Consider the following 24,980-nt stretch of genomic DNA (forward strand, 5'->3'; position numbering starts at 1 on the left):
TCACTGTCAGGCCCACTGCTTCTTGTAGCATGTTGTTGCAGCTGAAAGCACGATTGGACTATCGATCAGCGCTGAGATCTGTCTCCAATTCTAGCACAGTAAGGCTTGTCCGGAAGAGATAGCAAATGGCCCTTTAATTTAATAATCATTCTCCACTGTCAAATCATGCTCCATTCCAGGCCAGAGCTCCAGACAGAGGCCCATTATCGGCTGATCGGGAAGCCCGTTATACAACTAATTGCCACTGTAGGGAGAAGAGCGCTGACGTTTTTCTTAACGTTCCTTTTCTTCTGCCACCAGATCACTGCCCTTTTCAGGCCTGCCGAGTTATTACAAGAGAGCAGTATTCCCCGCTTGACAGATGTATGAGCTAAATTTTACAGACATAAATAGTTTGATTGTATTATTCTCTCTATGAACTCATGTGACCTTACATATTGAAAACAAGTTGTTCATGACTTATAATAATAATGTACATAAACATTAGTGAGGCCACATACTGATTTTAAATGATTAACTCCGCATCACAGAAGCCATTCCAGCACATTCGTTTTATTGTCTGAAACCACTTATACAGTTCAGGGTCACGATGGGTCCGGAGCATACGCGGAATCACTGGGCGCAAGGCGGGAACACACCCTGGAGGGGGTGCTAGTCCTTCACAGGGTGACACAAACACTCACAACTACACTTTTGAGTAGCCAATCCACCTACCAATGTGTGGGAGGAAACCGGAGCTCTCAGAGGAAACCCATGCGGACACAGGGAGAACACACCAAACTCCTTACAGACAGTCACCCGTAGCAGGACTTGAACCCACAACCTCAAGGTCCCTGGAGCTGTGTGACTGCGACACTACCTGCTGTGCCACCAGTATTCCAGCTCGTTTATATTCTTCTATCCCACATTTTGACTTTAAACTCTTGGATGTGTTTTAGAATCTCCCATTACATTGCCCCCACATTCCTATAGACAAAAAGTGCATAACTAAACATATGTTCTCAATGTGTGCACTTTAAAATAGCTGATTTTATTGATTGGTGTATAAATAAAAAGAAAACCCACTCCTTTTAAACATGTGGACCCTATGGAAGTCTAACAGTGATACAGGTGCTTCCTGGTGGCTAGGAACAGCACATTGTTTTCTCTCATTTTTCACTCTGCATTAAGAGCACTCTGCCATTTTAGCGTGAATGGGTGAGGCTCATGAATTCTAAATTTTGAAAAATGGTGCTGTTTATGCAGCGAATTTTTAATATATATGGACAGTATGGACTGGGAGTACATCACAATCTGATTTCATTCATATTAGTATTTATTAGTATTTTCTATTTACAAGGAAAGCACAAAAGGTATATTATGATTGGGCATAGTTATTCTGTACAGCAAAGTTGTCATAACGTGTATTCCTTAAGTGACTTCAACCCTTATCCAAATTTAGCACAACCCTTGCAAATGTCTATTTTTTTTCAGGTATATGAGCAATTGTACATTCTTCAGCATATGAGCTCTTTTGGGAAGGTTGAAGTGATGACAAGAATGTTACTGAAGGTCAGTGTTTATAAGGCTACACAACACAAGACTTTTATAAAAACGAACTAAAAACAAAATAATATGATTATGAGTTTTCTTTAAACCTTTATAAAAAAGGCTTATGTAGCCGTCATGTCGTCTTACAGATGGATTGATAAGTTTTGAATGCACTTATGAATTAAGCACTTAGCCTTATGGACATTGCTAAAGTGTTACTGAATGCTGGCTCTTTCTGGTAGGCAGCAGTGTGACTAAATGCTGATGGTTGAATGCACTTTCAAGAGGGGCAGAAATATGTGTGTGTGTGTCTGATGTTACCAGAGCTATTATTAATCCTTTCACTCTTTAAAAAAAAAAAAAAAAAAAAAAAAAAAAAAGAGAGATAAAGGGTATTAAGAAGCTTTCAGGAGAGGCTACACTGGGAATTGTCAGAACCTGATTTGCCAGAAAAAAAGCAGCAAATAACAAAACTAAAGCAACTACTGAAGACACAGAGAACCTGTACAAAAGGGAAAAAAGTGGTCAAAGGCAAGCCTCTTCATTATTTCCAGACAGACCCCAGTGTGTTACCCATCAGTGAAAGAAGGTAGATGAACTGAAGCAATATACAGCAGTTTGGCTAGAGAGGCAGTTTTAGGATATTTGTGCTTCAGGGCGGTCCATAAGAGACTTGATCCAGCTGGTGCCATTGATGAGTTTTGTGGTAGCAATGACGTACTCTGTTCCTCCGTCTTCCATCTGAGACAGAAAACGAAGAGCAGCAATTTCTGCGTATGTCACACCTCCGAGAAAGAAAACTAGTGTCGTCCTGTTTTCACCCTGTTGCCCTGTGAAATGAAGTAGCATAGATTTACATAAATCTCTTTCTTGTAAAAACACAATGTGGTTATGAATAGGGCTGTGATATTTAAAGAAACTGATAGAAAGTGTTATATCATAATGCACCTAAACAATAAAACAGTGGCTAATATGTTTAAACCCAAGCGTTCAGTATTTATTTAATAGGTTTTATAAAATTCATGTTTAAAATATAGTGTGGAAGTGACTGCAACAGGGAAAAAAAGCTAATATCACACAAACACTGTTTGTCTGTCTGTGTTTAATTAACACTTTTTTTGTCAACAAAATACAGCAAGTATGAACATGCAATAAGAGCACTATTAATATCCCTGACTTGTGTCTGAAGCTGAAATTAATTTTCTACTGCACCAATTAATATTTACAAACTACAGCTAATGGAAATGTTAGTTTCTCATTTCTAGAGATAAAGAACCAAATCTTGATTTATTAAAATAATACATTAAAAAAATAAAAATAAAAAAATAAAATATCCCCCCACCCCACAAACATCATTTCACTGTGGAGATCTAGCCCTTAATTATTTGCCTTCATTTCTATCTCAGAAAATATTGTTCAAAGCAGACATTTCCTATCACACACTATGCACATTTTTGTGTTTTCCCATCAGTAAAACACGTGTTGATTCCACATACAGAAGATCAAACAAAACAGGAAGGACAAAGACTTGTCTTATCTTCACCTCACACATTACCCCTTATGTTTGTCCTGCCTATAAATCAGCACAATTAGTCCACAAACAAAAGAGTTAGCTTTTACTCAGGATGTATTCAAGGCTGCAGAGATTGTTATAATTCGTAACACTGCCATTCCACACATTAGTTATTGCTCTCTCAATCATATGATGCTACCTGGAACACCACTGGAGAGCTCTATACAGTTCAACCCAGAAAACAAATACACTCTTGTGTTCCTTACACAGTTGTGCCGATCAGAAAACAGCTACTGAATAGAATACATTACTAATAAATGGCATCGCTTACGTTTCTTATGGAGGCCTGTGGGTAGCTGCTGTCTCTCTTCAAAGTGTGGGCCAGGCAGCATTTTGAGCACCTCCTCAATGCTCCGCCAGCCGGGACGAGCCAGCAACTGAGTCAGCCGCACACTGAGTGGAGCGTAACCACTATACACATACGAGATATCATTGGGGTTCTGGTAGGAGGAGAAAACATTCTGTATTAGCACACTGTATATTATTACAGTATATTAAAACTGAGAAATTAGATGTAAAATACACAAAAACTCTCACTCCCTTTAAGTGAAGGTGATATGTTAAATAAAATGTACATATGTTGATGCTTCCCCAGATACTGTAGGTACCCATAACAGATAAGTCAAATAAATGTTTGCTTTTTGAAGTTTACTGCTTTTCATTCTGAGCTGTTGATATGAGGCTAATATAGCCAAACAGCTGCCTATACACTGCATCAAGAAAATGGGTTGTAAAATTGCCTCTCAAACCATGTCAAATTACATGTCAAACTCATTTAAAATTCACTTTCTACATAGTAGCTTCCATTAGGCTCAAACAGTAAAAGGAGCCAAATTTGAACACAGAAAATATTCAATGTTTTATGAAAATATACCTTTAAGGAGGAGATGGAGACAATAAAACAGTTTTTAATAAAACTTTTTCCATGTTTGATCATCTTTAGAAGGCTATCGTGTTATAGAGCAGGTTTACATTAAATTGACACACATGTAAAATTACTTTCTAAAAACTCCTCATAAGAAAACCCAAATCTGCCAAAAACTGACTGACTAATTAAATGACTTATATACATTTTAATATTTGTTCACTAACAAGAGATCTATTGCAAAAGGTCAATCAGGTAGACCTCATCGAGGCATAAACCTATTGTGAATATAAACCCACAACTGTATACATTTTAGACCTTTTTGTCCCTCTTTAGCACCAAACTTACCTGTTCATTGGCATCTTCCATCCATAATTTGAGGGTTTTTCTGATGGTGGGGTAGTTGTTCCTTGTGGTAGTCTGTGGTTTGAGTAAACCGGTCTTCTCCAGGTTGTTCAGCGTCAAGATATGCTCATATCCGTACGTCTACACAAGCATAAAACATTCAAACGTTTTGTTTATATGTTATAATAAAGACACCAATACAGTACAGATTGAAGAATACTATGGTTTGAAATCAGCATTTGGAGATGTATCCATTAATGCAGAGCTGAAAATGTCATATTTAAAAGTATAACCACACCTGCAGGATTTCTCTTTTGTAGTGATCGAGGACTTTCTGTTTCAGGCCATTGTTACAGACTGACTGCATGCAGACCAGTCGGAGGATCTTGATAAGAGGTTCCTTTTGCGCTATAGAATCCTCTATGTATGTGTTGACCTGCAGAAAACAATTGTAATAATTAATGCTGATTATTTTGACCATACAAAGTGATTAATGAAAAGCATTATATTCTATAAATCTAGTCTACAGGCTACAATGCAGAGTCATTTATTGAAAACATTAAAAATGTCGTGTCCCTTAAATTTAATAGACATTTGCAAACTGACATATTTATATAAAGATCATAGGTACCTTGTCTGTATCGACTCCAGTCATAAATTCTTGCTCTACCGTCAGATTATCAAAAAAGACTTCTGAGGCTGAAACACATTAATAGAGATCAAATTTTACATTTTAAATTCCAAGTTCACACATACTGATTCCTTCAAATCTAACATTAAACTTAAGCTATGTTCTAGATATTGCCCCAGTAGAACCACAATGTACAACCAAGAACGGAACTCACTGGTGATGTCTTTAATAAGTTCTGCAATAGACGTATGATTGGCCAGCGAGTTCCGAGCTGCCTGCATGTGGGGCAGCTGGGATACGAATTGTTTAATCTCTCCTACAGTCTTAGCATTGTGTCGTTCCTAGAACAGACAACCAACAACAAAAATGTTCTCAGAAAATATTATTAAAAACCTACTTTCTGTGCAATTAAAAACTAGCATATGATAGCAATTTATTTTTGTGACACAAGGAATGGTTCAATGATAATGAGCATGGACACACACCTCAAAAGCAGCAGAGATTATCTTGGCTTTCTTGCTTAAAGCTGCCCCTACAGCATTGAAGTTCTTGTCACGGATTTCTGCATACAACTCCTCAGCAGAGTTAAGCTGGAGTTTCTTTGGTTCAGTCGGCAGATCTTTACCTCCTTCCCCTGGCTTTTTCTGAGCAAATTTCTCAGGGGGCAGTTTTACATAACCTGCCAAAGTTAAATCATTTAAAACACAATCAAAATCAAAATTTCAAAAAAAACAACGCTACATGGAGCTAGTTTAGGCCAGGACCAGACCACACAATATCTGTATCTTTCACGGCATTCACCATGTCAGATTAGCGGTATATGTTTGTTCTGTGTTCTTGGTTTGGAGAAACTGGCAATACTACACTTTTGACACGGACCATTATACATTCGCGTGAATTCAGAGTTTCCCAGGGAAGTGGGTCACTAAACTGTCATTCACGGCTACCGAAGCACTGTGTGTGCTGCTGGCGGTTTAAAAAAACCCAAAAAAAACAACAACATTGTGGATTCATTACTGTGTTTCGAAGAGGAGATAATATTCTGTCTGTCCTGCAAAGGGAACTTGAGGTAATGTGTTAACATGTCAAGAGCATTTCCTCAGTTTAGTTATATTTTAGTTAGGTTTCCTCAGTTTAGTCCACCTGACAGCTGCAGCAGCAGCCTCCCTCTTTCTGTTCTCTGTTTACATATGCATTCCAGACAGCACTATGTCCTCCTATTGGTCATCGTCAAGGAACATGCCGTAGGATATGTCAGACTAGGTGAAAAGATCCAAAAATTCTAACATGCTAGACTTTTCGTGTCACAAGGCGTCCCAGACGCAACATCACTGGTCTTTGATTATGTCACACATCATGACCATTACATGACCGACATATCGGATATGACAAATTCATGCCAAAATTGGGCTAAATTCATGTAGTCTGATTCCAGCAATAACAAAAATGCACACTCAAAACAGTAAATAATTAAATGCAACAGTAAATGCAAGAGTAGCTAAAGTGCTTTTTAAAGTAGAGTCCTGGAAGGTCAGTTACCTTTATTGTCTAGCAACAAATATATTTACACAGTCTTCAGCATTAGTCAGTAGCACAGTAGCCCAGTCAGTAGCAGACAAGCCAAAACAAGTCTGGTGTCTGAGGAGCAAGGATTATAAAGCTAACAAGTAACAGAAACTTCACCAAGTCCAGCTACAGCATGGCAAATGAAATTTTACGCTTGCTTAAGTTGATCTCAATTTTTTCAAAATTTCAATTTGACTTGCTGCTATGGTTTGTCACAGTCATTATGTCATTATTTGTGCTTCATTAAAAGAGACATCATAAAAAAAACTGGCTTGAACACATTTAGTGCAGTGAAGCTCAAAATATACCAAAAACATCTGACAGAGATGATTATGATATTGATTTGAATGAAGCTTTACCGTTAGTAATGCCATAGATTTCATCAATGAGGCCTTCATAGGTGAGCTGTGTGGCCAGTGGAGTGAGCAGATCCACATTGCGGTCCAGCAGCAAAAGTGTGTCAAACACAGGCAGGATCTGGTTCTGACTCCCAGCAAACTCCCTCTTCATTCGCAACATCATGTTAGCCACATGCTGGGATAAAGAGAAAGATTTCCTAAGATGACATATGTGAATTCATGTTTTTCTTATTCAGTTGCAATTTTTTTTTTAAATAAAATACAAATGGGAACACCATGAATGAGTACTTAACACTCCAAACAGGACAGAAAAGAATAACAAGTGGAAAATAAAATTCCTGGCCACTCACCCGTGCACATTCCCCTTTACCAAATATCTGAGGTATGGTTCCATACAGAGCCTGCAGCGTCATCAACCCTTTTGCAGTGTGGTACAGGCTGGTCTGGTCATTCTCAAGATAACACTCCTTCAAAAAGCAAAAATGAAGGATATCAAGGGAAGTCAAAAAAAAAAAAAATCAAAAACACCAAAGCTTATCCACGGTTAATTTCAAATGTAGCATTCTGCGCCTGGAGATTATACATGGTTAGACATGTGTATGTGACTGAAAAAAAAAAGTGTACGGTCCCACAAAATATCTAATAAACACTAACACTAAACCATCCTCCCAATAACACTTCTATAAAAGAAGGAAGAAAAGAATTGAGAAAAAAAAGAAAGTTTAAACATAGGTTAAAATCACTTAAAGACAAAGTATGAATCTTAACTCTATCTACAGTGAAGAGTATATGAAAGTAAGTAGTTGAGCATCACTGAGTGGGGACTGATATTTAAAATATTATTCATACCCTGAATGCACTCTCAGACTCCATGGACAGCAAGTCTCCATCATAAGGGATGAGGTCCAGGATGTACTCATCTATGTTGGTGAAGGAGTTGAGGACACCCTGCTCTTTCAGCCTCTGTTCACACAACAGACTTCGTCGAGGCACAAACAGGATGTGGAACTCCCGCGGCGGCTGCAACTTGTCCTCACTGTGAGGAAAACAATGTGAAAAATACAAGCTTCTGGAAAGAAATTCATTAATCATAATTTATAAACATATCCATCTAACATAATCTGTAAGTGCTGCTCAAAGATTTTAAACAAACTATTCACTCCCTCATTCAAATTTCTCTAATTCTTTGTTTATGTGATTTCACAAAACCAACACATTCATGTTACTGCATATCCAGCCTACATAGAATTGAATTGCAATGTGGAAAGTACACACACACACACACACACACACACACACAAGTATTAATGTGAAGTGACACACAGAAACAATCTAACCTCATTACATTCTCCGCAATGATGTCCATCAACTCCAGTCTTGGGCGGACAAAGAAAATAATGTTCTTGACGTCAGCAGAGGGCACCCGTCCCCCTTTGAGCGTGAACATTTTTTCCACCTCATGTTCCTTGAAGAGAAACAATTTAGAAATTCTTAATCCAATATCATGCTCAGATATCACAATGCTGTATTTTAACCGTCTGTTAAAAAATCTGAAATCAGATTTGTGTAAATGGATCATATTATCAAATATTAAACGAAATGATAGTTTTCAAAATTGCACCAATAATTTGTCCACCAGTTACAAGCTTTCGGTTTCAGTCATTTTTATTCTCTCTCATATCATTAATTTGCTTGCTATATATGTAGTTTTGTTTGACTTCTGTTTTTTGGCACAAATTTGATTCCGTAGGTCAAAAAACAAAGAGAAAATTGTGTGACTTGGATATTTCACCACTTTAAAAAAGGTCTAAGTAATAACAACTTAAGGACAAATAGGTAATAGACTGTGTGCTCTGAAGTCTAAATAATGAACTTTGAGTGTTTTCTGTATAGGTTAAATAAATATCATTCTCACCTTCAACAAGGAATACTGAGCTATTAATCCAAATGGTCCAGTAAGGTACTCATCCCAGACAATAGCCTATTTAAAAAATAATAAATAAATAAACACTACAGGCAGAAACCCGAAACCGCTTACTTGCATGAAACAACACCAAAATAAGTACAATATTACAAGATGCATATCAGCCTTTAGAAAAGCAACCCTGTCTGAAATGTTTAGGTTAAACATAACCCTCCAGTGAACACTTTTGTTAACATTTCAGTCTGGTATATTTTATTAATTTAAATGCTTGAAAATAAATCATGAGTGAAATAAGCAGTCAACATCACTGAGCTTTTCCATCTCAGTGGATGCACACTGACAATCAGTTAAAAGCATATGTATTACACAGATAGATAATCTTAGGGATGGTCAACATAACAAAAATAAACAATTTTACACTGCACAATGAGCATCACAATATTTACACACACACACACACATACACACATACATGATTGACAGTCATATAAAAAAATGGTATTAGTGTTATTTTATCCAGCTTTTGAAACACTACACTGAAATATATTCAGTTAAATGGTACATGCATGTATAGATGGAAATCAGGATATTTTCCATCTAATAAGCAGCTTGATGATTAATATGATACAATATAATCAGTCTGCACATCTGGATAATCATATTTCAAAAAGAATCTGCCCAGGGAAACATGTATAGTGAAAAATCAAGCATATGAAAACATTTATAGGCAAATATGTGCACTTTATGCTGAGGCTGCACAACATATAATTTGAGCAGTGTCATAATGTAAACATGCACAGTAGTTACATCACATGCTTCAGAATCATGACCATTTTTAATTGTTAGTAGACCATGCAGAAAATCTATTGACATGAAAAAAACAGCTGAGAAAAATTGCTGAGAGAAAAGCGGAGAGAGAAAAAAGTAAAAGGAACCAAGTAATGCAAACACACAGTGTCTCTGTCTTTTGAAGCACTTCGGTGCTAAATGACTCTGACCATACTTGATTATTGATAGAGAAAAACAATAAAAATAGAAAATCTAAAAATGGTTGAATTTCAATTTTATTAAATCTCATGCAGCAATACAATATGGCCAAATGTTTGTGGACAATTGTTGAATACATTTGTTTCCATTAAAGTGACTTTGCCCTGAGTATTTGGTGATACTAATGTTGGATGATTATCTCTGGATCAGAAACACCACTCCAATTCATTCCCCAAGGTATCGAATAGTGCGCCATAAACCCATATATATATATATATATATATATATACACAGTTCCACTGCCTCAGCCAATGCATCCATGTTGGGACCACATGGGCAGCCCACCTGGGAACACCATCTTTCTAAATTATTAAACCCAGTTATGGTCTGTGTGAGAAACATCAGAAGGTAAGTTATTACTCAATTCACTCATATGTTCAGTGTATACCCAGTGTGTGTGTCAGAGAAAGAAATGTTCTGGCAAAGGTTACAGGCATTTTACAGGATGCAGAATTGTGTCCATATGACTGATTTTCAAGTATAAGGGTACAACTGTGGCCCTCTTAAATTGTTGTACACAAACAATAAGTGCAGAAACGCTCCTGAGTGGAGAGATTATACAAGCGTGCGTGTCTGCCCACAATTAAAAAGTAACTGAATGAACTAGGTTTGTCTACACATATGATTAAAGCGCCACTGTTCGTGGCCTGTGTGAAGGCAGAAATTAATATCAACACACATACAGAGTACCTAACACTCCCGATATCAAGGTCAGGAAATGGACTGAATGTTTACACTACCTTACTTCCGGCGCATTTATCCAGAAACTCCCGAAGCTCTTTTCTCGCTGCTTCTCTTAATATGTTTAAATTTACCCTGCCGTAAGACAAGTGTGCAGCCATCTTAGAGAGACGATTAAACAGAGTCATGTGACACAGAGAGTCATGTGACACAGCGGGACTCGATCAACAGAACTGATACATTAGTGAAGCGTTTCACAGTAGTGATGGGAATTTTGGCTCTTTTTGGGGAGCCGGCTCTTTTGGCTCGGCTCTACATAAAGAGCCGGCTCTTTCGGCTCCTAAATGGCTCTTTGTTTTACCACTTTTCCACTGGTACAGAACAATATTACCTACATTTTACATGACTGTATGGACAAAATATTATTGTTCAATATTAAAAATAATAAATAGTGTTGCAATGACCTATTGTTTTTATGGCTGTCTTGTAATAACTCACTGATTGCACTCACACATTCAATTGTATAAATAACTGGATTTTTATTTAAACACCTTAATAAAAAATCACTTGTAAATTCTGAAATATAGCCAATGGAACCCAAAAGGTAGGTATTACAAAATAGCTTATTAAATTAAATAATCATCCATTTCTGGGTAATAATATAAACAAATACTCTGCAAATTGCAAAACAGCAGCATTCAACGGTAGTGAATAAAACAACCACAACTGCCAACAAACACTTAACTGATTTAACATTTTCTTCAACTATTTTTTGGAAGGCAGATTGGCATTCAGGAAAACCAAGTGTCTCAGCTCGGAGGGTTGGAGGGTTGGAGCTTGCTTGTTGTTCTCTGATTGGTTGAATGACAAGCCTTAGAAAAAAATGGCTCGGTCTTAGACGGGAATCGGCTCTCATCGTTCACTTACAAGAGCCGGCTCTTTGAACCGGTTCGTTCGCGACCGACACATCACTATTTCACAGTGTGGGCGTTGCAGGTGGGGCGCAAGAAATCGGAAGAAATTAGCATTTCTATGCCTGTCTTTATTCATGCATTTCTGTTTTGCAAATAAAGCTTTCTCAATAAAAACCACCCACTCACAATGGATTCATTAATAACCCTTAAACATACTAAAATAACATTATATAGAAGACCAGAAAAATGTAGCTTGCCTGGAACCAAAATATGTTTTTTTTTCGCAAAATCGTATTTTGAAAACGCGCCACCGAGATTACCGTGTTTTGGCAGCGAGTCAGACACAGGGTGGGTCTTATTTCAGCCTTCGTTAAGGCGCCTGTTCAAATATAAAGTTGTTCCATTTATTTGACCGTCAGAGTTTTATAAAGACTCTTTTTTTCAACAGCTCTGGGCTTGATGTCAGTAACGAGAGCACAACAGACAACAATGGCGGCTAATTACAGTTATGAAAGCGGCTTGTATATAACTGTTAACAGAGGAGGCCCTGAGAGTTTTCATCCAGCTCAGGGTCGCGGTGGGTCCAGAACCTACCTGGAATCATTGGGCGCAAGGCGGGAACACACCCTGGAGGGGGCGCCAGTCCTTCACAGGGCAACACACACTCACATATTCACTTACACACTCACACCTACGGACACTTTTGAGTCGTGTTTCTGTAGTGTAGTATGTAAAGTTCCATAGTGTGTTGTTTGGGACACAGTCTCACTCTTTAAACTTAATGTTAATCAAATGCTTTATTTTACAGCCTTATCTACATAGGAATCAGCTTATAGCTATCTAATCAAATAAAATAAATAAAACTCATTACTATGCCCTTGCACCTGCCTTTGCTCATTTTTTGCACAGATTGAAAAGTGAGAAACTGAAGTTTAATTGGTGGCTTATTTTCTGTATCTTTGAACAGTGATGTTAATGTTGTATCTGGTGATATAATGTTAAGCTACTGATTTAGAGACATAAGTTGATGCCACTTAAATAAATTAGAAAATTGCAAACTTTCATGTGTATTTTATTAAAATTTTGCACAATATGGTACAGGTGGGGTGTGGAAATTCCCTTTCGTCAGAGGTGGGGAATGATAGAAAAATTTGAGAACCACTGCATTAGTGTCTCAGTTATACTGTTTCTCAGGAGGAGTGAAAGACCACATTTGTGAAAAGTAGAAGGAAGACATAAGCGTTTGGTCCTCTGAACTATATTATAAACTTCCCCAACCCCTGCTCCCTCCCTCTGTAAATATGAACAATCCCTGCCTAATTCAGAAATAACGAGAAGGCCAGCGCTGCAGGACCAGAAATCCATAGGGAGGAGTTGGATATGATCCAGCTCCTCCCTTATTGTGTTTTCATTGGATTAGTCTTAAACTGGCTCCTCCCAGTACAACTTAACCCTTACCCTAACCCTAAGATCCCTTGAAGGAGTTGGATGTGGGCAGAGCTGGATGTGATCCGACTCCACCCAGTGGATTACTGGTTCTGCAGTGTGGAGTAGTTGTAAATATTGGACTCTAGGCTCAGCACATTTAAGGGGTCCCACATGGGTTGAACATGAGCTAACTGGGTTGAACATGTGCCTATATGTCTCTGGGTGGGTTGGTGCGGCTGCCTATATCAGATCATTTTGGACAGCCAGACTCATATATGGGACCACCACATGGCCCATTGTAGGTTGTACAACCTAGATGGACCCACCATGGTCCCATCACTGACCACAGAGAGCATCACCATGTGCAGCCAGCATTTAACTTATGGACAAAACTTGCTAGTACCCAGCTCAGCTGCCCATGCGGGCCCCAAATGGGTGTTATGCCTGGGTTATTAATTCATCCGTTCATCATTCCATCCCTCCCTCCATCCATCCATGCATTTGTACATGGGTTTATTCATTCATCTTCTCTTCATTCAGATCTGTCACAGTGAGTCAGGATAAAAATCAATGAACAAAAGAAAGGAACACACCCTGGACAAGGAGCCACTCACAGGGCATTACACAATCTCAATCTGACCTACCTACACCTAGGTGTTTTTGGATGTTGGGTGGAGACCAGAATCCTACACAGAAGGAGAACACATGACACTGTGACCCTGAGATCCTTGAGCTGTGTGGCCAAAGCTGAAGCAATGCTGCCAACCTCACAAATTATTCATGCATTCATTCATTTTTTCTAACCACTTATCCTGTTCAGGGTCACGGTGTGTTCGGAGCCCACCTGGAATCACTGGGCACAAGGTGGGAACACATCCTGGAGGAGTCACCAGTCCATCGCAGGGTGACACACATTCACATTCACACTTAAGGACACTTTTATGTTGCCAATCCACCTACCAACGTGTGTTTTTGGACTTCGGGAGGAAACTAAAGCACCCTGAGGAAACACACAGTGAGAATACACCGAACTCCTCACAGACAGCCACCCAGAGCAGGGCTCAAACTCATAACCTCAGCCCCAGGATCCTGGAGCTGTGTGACAGCAACACTACCTGCTGCGCCACCCTGCCACCCACCCCACAAATTGTGTTAATTTATTTTATTACTGTGAGATAAAAAAAACTAAAATTAAACCAAATCAAACCCACCCCCAAATAAAACAACAACACATGAATAATGGAAAAGCATCCTGAATTCATGTCAGCTATTAGCTTTATGGCAACCAGCAGATGTCAGTTTGCTTCTCCTTATCATTGCTGCAAGCATCTAGTAGCCTTTTATTTTGATATGGCACATTCCTCTTAGGGCGGCACGGTGGCGCAGCAGGTAGGTGTCGCAGTCACACAGCTCCAGGGGCCTGGAGGTTGTGGGTTCGATTCCCGCTCCGGGTGACTGTCTGTGAGGAGTTGGTGTGTTCTCCCTGTGTCCGTGTGGGTTTCCTCTGGGTGCTCTGGTTTCCTCCCACAGTCCAAAAACACATGTTGGTAGGTGGATTGGTGACTCCAAAGCGTCCGTAGGTATGAGTGAATGTGTGTGTCTGCGTTGCCCTGTGAAGGACTGGCGCCCCCTCCAGGGTGTATTCCCTACCTTGCGCCCAATGATTCCAGGTAGGCTCTGGACCCACTGTGACCCTGAATTGGATAAGAGTTACAGATAATGAATGAATGAATGAATGAATGAACATTCCTTATTCTTAAACTCGTCTTTTGCTTGTTCATTCAGTTTTCCTCAAACTGGCAACCAGGATGAGCTTCAAGTCTGGGGAGGAAACAGACTGCTCTCCCCACTGTTTTGAAACTATATTATAGATCCGATTTTAAATACTTAATGTCAATAAAGCAGATTGCTCTTTAAGACTCTTCAACAGAAACGTCAAGAGTAAAGCAAGTCCCATCTTCTATTAGGAATATTTTTAAAATAGTTTCAGAATTGATTGATTGCATTGAGATAATGTTACACATTGTTACACAAATTATGGCAGCAAAGAGTATAAAAATGTTTTCATGATATTGACAGTTAAATTCCTTTTCTGAATAATAACTAACATTAGTTCAGATGTTCAACTGGTACCAGCCACTGATGGTATATAATAATGTGCAATTATTTGTCATTGTACAATGCAATATTTCTTCTGCATTTAACCCATAGGTGGCAGTAAACAAACACACACACAGGGGCTGTTAATAAACACCCAGAGCCCGGGGAGCTCAAACACATAACCCCAGCCCCAGGAGCTGTGTGACAGCGACACTACCTGCTGCTGAGTATTTTGGGGTTCAGTGTCTTGCTCATAGACACTTCAGCCAATGGATGTCCCAGCCAGCCCTGGGGATTGAACCACCAACCTTATGGTAAAAAGCCCAGGCCTCTAACCATTTTTTTTGTGCCATTTTTCTAACCATAATTGAGATTAATCATTATTTGTTGCATTTGATCTTCTTTTAATAGTGGATATTTACATGTAAAATGAGTGATTAAATTTTAAATCAACACAATGTAATTATATTTATTTTAATGGTCAGTCAATTAAAAGCATAATCACATTAATCACAACAATATTGTGGGATTAATCACAACTTAAAATGTTAGTCCTTTGATTTATTTTAGGGTAAGAAGATAAATAGATGTATAGTTGGGTTAGCGTGAAAATGATACATCTTTTAAAAAACTGTTTTATACTATCCCAATGTAGCTTTGATTATTTTTTAGATCAAAATCTTTTAATTTGCTAAGTAAAAGTTCCACATGTAAGTTTAGTGTCTTTTTCTCACATACACCACCCCCATGAGCTCTTCCACTTCTCACCGCAATCTTCGCTTTGTCTCTGAATTCTTCCAAACCCTGCCATTGGTACTGGTACTTTCTTTTATTTATTTCCTCTTTAATCAACCTCTCTCTTAAAGTTCAGCAAGATATCTCTACATACTCAGAGGCTGGCGGATGTTCTACATAACCACTGAAGAGAGATAAGACTGGCAAAAAGAAAGTGGAGGAAATCTTTAAAAGCCTCTAGCATTTGCTGATCTCTCTTTTCTAGGTTTTCAATGGAAGTAACTGCTGCAAACTCATTCTTTTAAAAAGAGAAACTGGAATCATCTGCATCCATTCCACAGAAGCTCCTCCCCTTTTTTTCTTCCCTGCTAAAGGCTCCCACCGCCCTTTTTGTCACATTCTTTCAGGTTGACAAGATCTGCCAGCCCCCTCCCATCAGAGACAATCCTTCTCCTCTTACTAAACTAATTTGTTTCTCTGCTATTTCCAGAGATGACATCCACAGCTTCTCACATCCACATAGTCCAGCCACCTGATTTCTTTCATCCATGTTATTTCAGCTGATTGCTCCAGACCTCCTTTCATCTTAATCATCTCTTTGTCCCCAGGTCATGTACCATTCACCTTCAAGATGGTCAGAGTGATCCCCCACACTGAAGAAGACAACTCTTGACAGCTTGGATTTCAGAAACTACAGACCAGTATCTCTGCACTGGATGTTCTAATCAACTCTCTCTCTTTCTCACTCAGAACAACCAACAAGGCACCAACCATTCTGGCTTCAACCCGGACTGCACTCATTGCAGTTACAGAGGGAAACACCATGCTGAGTTTAAGGCTCTGCTTCTGCTTGTTCCTCCTCTCATCTTAAAAAAGGAAACGTATCCGCATTTTAGTAGTCAGCATGTTGATTATTTTTTAAACTTTTGTGTTATTTCTTTTACGCTACGAACACTACGAGCTGTTCAATCGCTGTTATCCTGCTCGTATTTTTTTGCTGTGAAACCATGACAACCCAAACGTGGGACAGTGTAAGACAACTACAATAACAATGAGCAATAAACTATGAACAGATCCTCCTGTCAGTTCTCATCACTCTTGGTATTACTGGCTCTCCATTATGGAGGTACACAGTATAAGTTCACCAGTGTTAAATCAACACTATTAGTGTTAAGTTAACAATGTTAACTCTTAGTCTTAAATTAATACTAATAGTGTTGATTTAACGCTGGTGAATTTACTGTGTATATTTGGTGCAAAACTCCAGAGCACCTGTGACCCATGCATTGAGAAGCTTCATTGTTACATGTGAAGAAGATTGTAGTACGTGAGAGAAAGCAGAAAATAAAAGAAAGTTCTGGCACAAGTGACTATACACCCCACATAACAATGGCATTCAACATTTGGAGGTCTCTCTTTACCCTTTCTCTACCATGAGAAGCAATGAGAGAAAGCATGTCTGATTGAGGTTTTTTTTTTTTTTACTCATATACAAACACTAGGATTTCTTAAACACATTAAGCCAATTTCCAGCATACAAGTAGACTGGAGAGCTAACAAATTGTGAGGAGACATCTTCTGAATTTTTTTAGTTTTTCACATTTTTATTAAAATCTTAAATCTCTACCTGATGCCAACATGATTCTGACTGAAGTGGGAGACAGGAGCAGGACTCGTTTACGTTCTGTGCTTGGTTTTATAAATGTAAACTTCTAAAAGCATGGATAGAGTTGTTACCCTGTTCAGTACAGCCTCTGAGCTGCTGAGTCAGAACAGAAAGCAGAGCAAATCACATCTCTGATGTGATGTCTCCATTCTGACAAGAGCCATAGAGTTGTTTTGTGGTTTGCCAAGCTGAAGAATCCTTAAAGTGAGATGTGGACTACACAAATAATTATTATGGAAATACAAAAATAGAGATATGGAAATGCATGTACCATTAAATGACTCATTTCAATATTGTGCAGTTAAGGCATCCCGAGCAGACAAAGAAACCATACTTTGCTCTGTTTTGCTGGTCTCAAGGCCTTGTTTTCAACCCCTAGACAACAAACGGCCCCACCCTGTGGAAACCTGGGCCATCCAAGAAAGATGGTGGATTCTACTACCAAACATCCAGGACAACACAATTCACATAATCCTCCACTGAGGAAAAAATGTGTTTTACACAAAAACAGCCACTAAAACACAGTGAGACAAAACAAGAATCAACACTGGACTGACTTTTCCAGTATGGAGAACACCAAGTTCTGCTGGAAGGCTGCAACAGGACTCTGAACTCTGTAATTTTCCTAGAAGCGCTCTCCCAGGTCATTGAATTCTCTCCCCGCTGATGTGGGGTGATGTCGCACAGGGGAAAAAGTGCTTTCTCTTCTTTAACTCCCTTCATCAAGAAAATTCCAGCTTAAAAGCTCCAGTACATTTAATTTATAAAGTTACCGTTGCGCGATGTTGTTTCTATTCCATTCAGGACGTTAACTTACTCAGACTGCTTTATTTACTTTTCTATGTTATTCACCTTTATCAATGTTTAAGGAGTGGAAAATCCGAATTATATGCTAACTACTGCAAAGAGAGAGAGAGCCTGAGTTCACTGCTGCTTACCACGACTCACTCAGTTGCGTTTTTTTCCCATGACTTTTTATTATTATGAATTTGGTTAATTGTGATATTTTCAGCTTTTGCTCTCAGCTTTGAGAATTTGAGGCTGGAAGGCCACTGCTGGATAACAATTTATGTTTGGCTCTGACGCTAGTGCAACCTCTGCTGGCAAACTCTTGGATAGTAAACATTTAAAAAATGTTTTGAAATATATTTTTTATTTCATTATATATCTGTGCATTTATTTATTTATACTTTTCAGTTATTTATTCACTATACATTTTTTCTTCCATTTTTCTTCCGGCACTTGTTTAGTTTTGCTTTGTGGGTCTTTGCAACCTTTTTTTGCTTTGTGATTTTCTATTTACAACACTTTTTTATTTTTAAAGCATGTTATTTATATTTGAAAAGTTTTTTCCATTTTAAAGCATGGGTTCACAAATACATTGTTAATTATTAAGTGTTTTTAAATTTTAAGTGAAATGTGTCTTCATCTTTGATGTATATTTTCATTTCATTCATGAGCACTGCACTTTTAAAGTTGTAGGGAGTTTTCACATTCAAGTCTTCTCGGCCAACGTAGTTGAGAAAGCCAACGATTGTGAAAAATAAATGAAGTATGCTTAAATTATTTGCAGTCAGCACAGACAGTTGCATCATTACATACCACTGTAAAATACATACCATTAAAGTTACATTCCTCAAAACTATGGTGAGACACATTTGCTCGCATGATATATTGCTCCATCAGAATCAAACAGAATATATTTATTCAAAGAGATTACAATGCATAATTAATTTATATATCTTTAATAAGTTAATGTCAATAAATATGATATACTTTAACAATCAAACTTAGTACCATTTAAATGTATGTTGGGATGATTTTTGTGTGCTTGACCTTTCAGCCATTTCAGCAGACTTTGGAGAATGTTTAAACTCAGACATTTAAATTCATAGTCATCTTCTGTGTTTATATTCTCATTCAGGTGTATTGTATTGTTACAGTCATCAGAGAAGTAGCCTTTGAGGTTTTTTAACCTATTTTTCATGTCTTTAGGAGCTCTCTTTTCAACAGCACTGATATATCTGTGGATAGCACAGATGGAAGTATTTCTGTGAGTATTGTTTGAAATCCCAGAGATTGTTTTTCCAGATGTACAGCCACTGACAATGGTTGTCTGAAAAATACAGAAAAATAGAGTCATGACAGTGCATTTTACAGTTATTTAATGTAGATATCATCACCATTTGAAAATCATCTTGAATCTCCAAGTTAACGTTTCATAAGATTATTCACATATTTCTTGATATTTGTTTTACATTAGTTGATCTGGAAAAGTGTCTTATTCCACTGACAAATAATTTGATTTATTTCAAGGATTAGTTTCATTAATTTAGCATTTTAAGAAATAATGTTTGAAGTAAACAATATGATCTGCCTGTGGAATACAAATGGAAACACTCAAATCTCATAATGAGAATGATAATAAATATACATATATGATATGATACACATTATAAATATGTACAATATTACAAATATGATAATAATACATATCATTTAACATAGTTTCAATTAATAAACTATTGTTTTCGTTGTATAACATTTTCAGTATGAATAAATAGGACCTGATCTGTTGGACTGAAAGTTGTTATGTTTTTTTTCCCTGTAAATTTACAATTTAAAAATATCATCTTTGTCTGGTAACAATATGCCCATTCCTTATTTTCTGGTAGTACTGGGGAATACTGATAGAGTTTATTGATATTTTAAAAATAGATTACTGACTTCCAAAATATTCAGATAGGTTTCCAAATTGTCCAGATGCCCCATCTAATTTTATGTTCAGAAGCATTGTTACCTGACCCTAAGGCACACTATTTGTCAAAAAAGAAATCTGAAATAACTTATTATTCTTTGAGAATATAGTTATTTTACACATCCCGTGTATAAGGTGTTTTGTACTCTTTGTATAATCTCACAAAGGCATGAAATAGTAAGCGTCACTCTGAAGCAGCCGGACATGAGCCTAAAGTCATGCCTAATGCAAAGAGATTGATGAGAGTTATTGTAGGGGGTGCACAGAAATATACATGCATAAGAAACATAAATGCATGTCACTTGTAATAATTCCACAGTAAAAATTGCTTTGTGTGTTTTGTTTGAATTTCAATGTTTAAAATAAATTAAACTGGAGATTGGAAGCAAAATATGTGTGCATGAGAATCAGAGTTCTGAAATATTCTTAAAAATATTCTCATCTCCAAAAGCAGGGTGCTGCAGAAAATGTTTGGGAACCACATCTAGAGAGGGAACACCTGTATCTCTGGAATGAGCTGGTGTGGTGTCACTGATCCTCAACTAATCATCCGACATTAGAATCTGACCTCACTCATGCTTTTGTGGCTGAATTTAATTAGATTAATAAATCAATACAAATTCAAAGAAAATATTTCCTATGTTTCGGCTGACCAACTGTACTTTGTAAATATAAACTAATTTAGAGTTCTGTGCCAGACACTGTGAGAAAACTGTCAAAAAGAATTTTCAAGTTGGTCAGTAGAAACATTGCAAATCTTTTCTTTGTACATTTTTCAGTAAAAAATAAAGGTTCAATAGAAATAACAAATCATAGATTCTTGTTTTTATAGCATTTTTCAAAATGTTTAAGAAAATCAGGTTAATTTAACAATATTAATTAAACTAGAATTAAAATATTATTTGATATGGAAGAAACTTACGTAATCTGTACATAGTTTTGCTGTACTCTTGATGAGAAAATTGCATGTAAGGAAATGTGAAGCATGTGAAGCAGGCAGAACATGCATGAAGCTGGAGGCGAGAAGGATGATAACAGTTGCCCTGTAAATGGACCCTGGAAAAATAGAAAAAAAAGCTTCAGTGTGTAACTGTCTTTATACGTTTAAAATGTTTGTGTAATATGTGAAGTGATTCTAAAATAATATCAATAAATGTAGTTTTCTTGATTTCTTTGATTTTACTTTGTTATTTGTATAAATGACCATATTTACCCCCTTCTACACTGTTGAATGCAGTATATCCCTTTATGTACCAAAATAACATGGTGGAAACGTGTATTTATATAACATTCATAAAAATTTGTATTTTCAAAATGTAAATTTTTTTTATAATTTTAAAATCATAATAATTAATTCCTGCTAGTAAAATATTTGTAAAATAAGTGAAAGGATTTCCACCATTAGCAGTTTCTTATTTAAGTATGGAACAACTTTTGTTCAAACTTTTGCATCTTGAAATTTTGCCATCAGTATTTTTATTAAGATTAGGTGTTAGTTTTAGATAAGGGAACAAGTACATACCTGGTATGTAATTCATGGTGCCGATATTGTCTTTGGCACGTCTTGATGAATTTTGAAGCATGCCTCTATAGATGCACAGTCCATATTTATGTAGTAGAATGGGGATTTACCTATCTGATTCCCGTTTAAGATAATCTCATCTCATCTGTTCCTCTGTAGGAGCTAGTTTGCTGGCAGAGATAAGTTAACGTTATTGTGACTCAGCAATGATGTGTGCAGCACCACATTACAAGGTATATTTGAGATTAAAAGAGTCAAACCTTCGTCACATATACAGCTCACCCTAAACTGAAATACTGAAATCCAGAGCTATTGTTTAGGTCGGCTATATGATATATATTTTCCCAATTATTGAAATAATAATAATATATACTTGAATAAAAATAAATATATTTGAAATATAATTTAATATCTTTTGAAAGATTAGCACACGTCACATTCTCTCCTAGTCTGCTTTTCTGTACTCTGATACATCTGGAATTTATTAAAAACTGAGATTGTTGTTCTTGTAGTTGAGTGGTTGGCTGGGGGTATTCATTATGCTTAATGACAGCATGGTAGGAATGTGTCTGAATGTATCTCTGAACTCTGAATGTATTGCAGTATACTTGCACTCACAGGACCATTTATGGAGTGCATCTACCTTGTATTTATCTTTCACTTTATCCAGTCAGAATTATAGGTAGAATTTGTTGCTCTACACTCCTGCCGATGACCACTGAACAGCATTTATTATGCAGAGTTACAATCCGTAATTGCAAAAGTGTAAAGTACACCTATATTGTACTGGACAAAATCGAAAATTGTGTGTAGTTTCTGTTAAGAGATTATTGCATCTACAAATTTTCCACATATTTTGATGTAAAAACAAAGCACCAATTATTAACACCAGTCCCTAAGAAATACTTAACAAGAACCCAGACCCTACCCTCTAGAGGACTGGAGTTTGTTTTGGTTTGTAACAGTAATACTGATAAGATTCTTCTTTCTAATTTTCATAAAGTATTTTTGGCCTGGGGTCTTTTCTACAAATACAATTGTCCACAACTACTTATTTCATCTGGAATAATAATGACATAGGCTTAAAATATTAAATTGTATTGGTTAATATTTTTACTGAGACCAGGTGCTGTAGATTTAAAACAAATATTTTCCCCGTCCCATTAATTTCCCCATTTTTGCCTGATATAAGAATTCCACTGCTCAACAGCTTGTGGTCTCCATTATAGTGTTTTTCATTTGCACCAGCTGATTTAAATGGGTGACAGGTCTGGACTAACTTAGCACTCTTTTACTCAGCAGCCATGCTGTATTCATCCATGCAGACTGTGGATTGTCCTTGTCTTACTGAAATAAGAAAAGCCTTCAGAGAAAAATGATGTTGTCTGGATGGCAGTATGTTGCTCCAAAACATGTATATATTGTTCAGCATTGACGGTGCCATTAAAGATGTGCAATTAACTTGTGCGGTTATGATGCTGCGAAGAACTGTGTTCACAGACAGTGGTATTAGCACTTAATGGTTCCTTATTTCCATTATTTCCATTAAACCATTATTTCCCAGCTGAAAAAAACATTAGAAAACACCTGTAGGTAAAAGCAAGATATTTATAAACATATTTGCAAATGTTTGTAATCAGCCCAAAAATATGTGACTCAAATATGTCACACAATTACATGTATAAATGTATTTAAAATATATATATATTTAATGAAAATATAAAACATTTCATATTCTGTATTCAGTTACACAAAAGTTACATACTAAGAAAATGAAGTTCAGATTTGAATAAAGTACAAAGTATTGAGATTACAAAAGTTTGTCCCTGGGGCTGTACCCCTTTTAGGTATTATACAGTACCTTTCAGTGTAAGTTCTTTTATGTAGCCATGTTATTGTACTAGTTTATATACTAGTAACCCTAAGGGGCTAAAATGTATTATTAACATTTGCTTTAGATATACAACCCCAGTGACAAACCATTTTGGACCCTGTGGTGACTAAAGTGTACAAGAATTATTCACACAAATATTCATAATGACTTTCTATGCTGTTTATTTAGTTGTAAACATGCACAATATAGCATCAGCTAAAAAAATAAATGTCAATAGAAGTCTATGAAATTGCAAATGTAAATTACTGAATTGGAATTTTGAGCTCAAACGTGAAAGGGAAATTTCAATTCAAACTTAAGATTTTATTGCCATATTACATTTTCATTTTAATTTTAATATGGATAAGCTTCCATAATCACCAGGGCAAAGACAATTACTTAAGTAAAAAAGGCTAATCAAAAATATAGATAATTTAAATATTTTTAAATTAATAAAAATCCACCTGAAGAGGAAATAAGCAAAACTGACATTTTAAAATATATCAGATTTGACTTTTTTTTTTTAAGTACACATCTTCTGTAAGAATGAAACTTGAAAATAGTGCACTGGCAGTCATATACCACAGGTTATACTGTACATGACCAAGCAGAGGCCAATGTGTTGTTTGAGTTTGGCAAAGGTAAACTTTCTATGCAGGAATTGTGTGCATTGGTTCAGTGGAGGCATGAAAGGTTTAGTACAGGAGGTTGATCACTCAAGTCACACTCTGCAACTCCATGTTTGAAATGCATCTCTGGAGAAATGTCATGGTGTTTTCAGGTGTGCAGGGTATTCAGTTTTGAAGGCATGATACATACAGGAGTTTGTGAAGAAGGCCTCATCTACTGCACTATGACAGCAAACCTCAACTCAGCTTTCACCACACTCTGGCTTCCTCTGGAAACACCACTTTCCCAGTCCTGATCTTTCAGCTGAATTATCAGATATAATGTCTTAAGTTCACCCTACAGAGAAACAGAAATAGATATGGCATGACACACAAAGAAATAAAATTGATTTTCCGTTGACTGTGACTATTTCAGTTGGTGTGGTAACAGTTTACTTTCTCATGCTTAATGAGGGGGTCAGAGTTGTAAGTCAAGAAAAACAAGTGTATTCTTGAAGTCAATGCCTATACATCATGAAGAAAAATGCTTTAATAATGATCCCACACCTATTAACTATCAACTTACATTGGTGCCCCCCTTGGGAGTTTGGTGTGTTCTCACTGTGTCTGCAGGGGTTTCCTCTGTGTGCTCCTGGTTTCCTCTCACTGCCCAAACACACATTGGCAGGTGGATTGGCTACTCAAAAGTGTCCGTAGTGTGAGTGTGTAAGAGAATGATTGGGTGTGTGTTGCCCTGTGAAGGACTACTGTCCTGTCTAGAGTGTGTTCCCTCCTTGCTCAGAGTGACTCCAGGTAGTATGTAAATATGTAAAGGTTTTGTACTAACCACGACCT

The 24,980-nt window shown here is 37.1% G+C and overlaps 1 protein-coding gene across 1 annotated transcript; it reads right to left on the minus strand.

The window, feature by feature from the left end:
* Positions 1-600: 600 nt before the first annotated feature.
* On the minus strand, positions 601-10,735 carry LOC136676747 (vacuolar protein sorting-associated protein 33A). The gene is made up of 13 exons (XM_066653951.1): positions 10,581-10,735; positions 8,785-8,850; positions 8,207-8,334; positions 7,719-7,905; positions 7,220-7,336; positions 6,870-7,044; positions 5,430-5,623; positions 5,159-5,285; positions 4,945-5,012; positions 4,612-4,749; positions 4,317-4,454; positions 3,375-3,543; positions 601-2,360 (listed from the first exon to the last, which is right to left on the minus strand). Exons 1-13 carry the CDS (start codon positions 10,707-10,709, stop codon positions 2,167-2,169), a joined length of 1,830 nt encoding a protein of 609 aa, XP_066510048.1. The 5' UTR covers positions 10,710-10,735; the 3' UTR covers positions 601-2,166.
* Positions 10,736-24,980: the final 14,245 nt, after the last annotated feature.

Source organism: Hoplias malabaricus, chromosome X2 (assembly GCF_029633855.1).
Source record: "Hoplias malabaricus isolate fHopMal1 chromosome X2, fHopMal1.hap1, whole genome shotgun sequence".
Classification (NCBI taxonomy): Eukaryota; Metazoa; Chordata; class Actinopteri; order Characiformes; family Erythrinidae; genus Hoplias; species Hoplias malabaricus.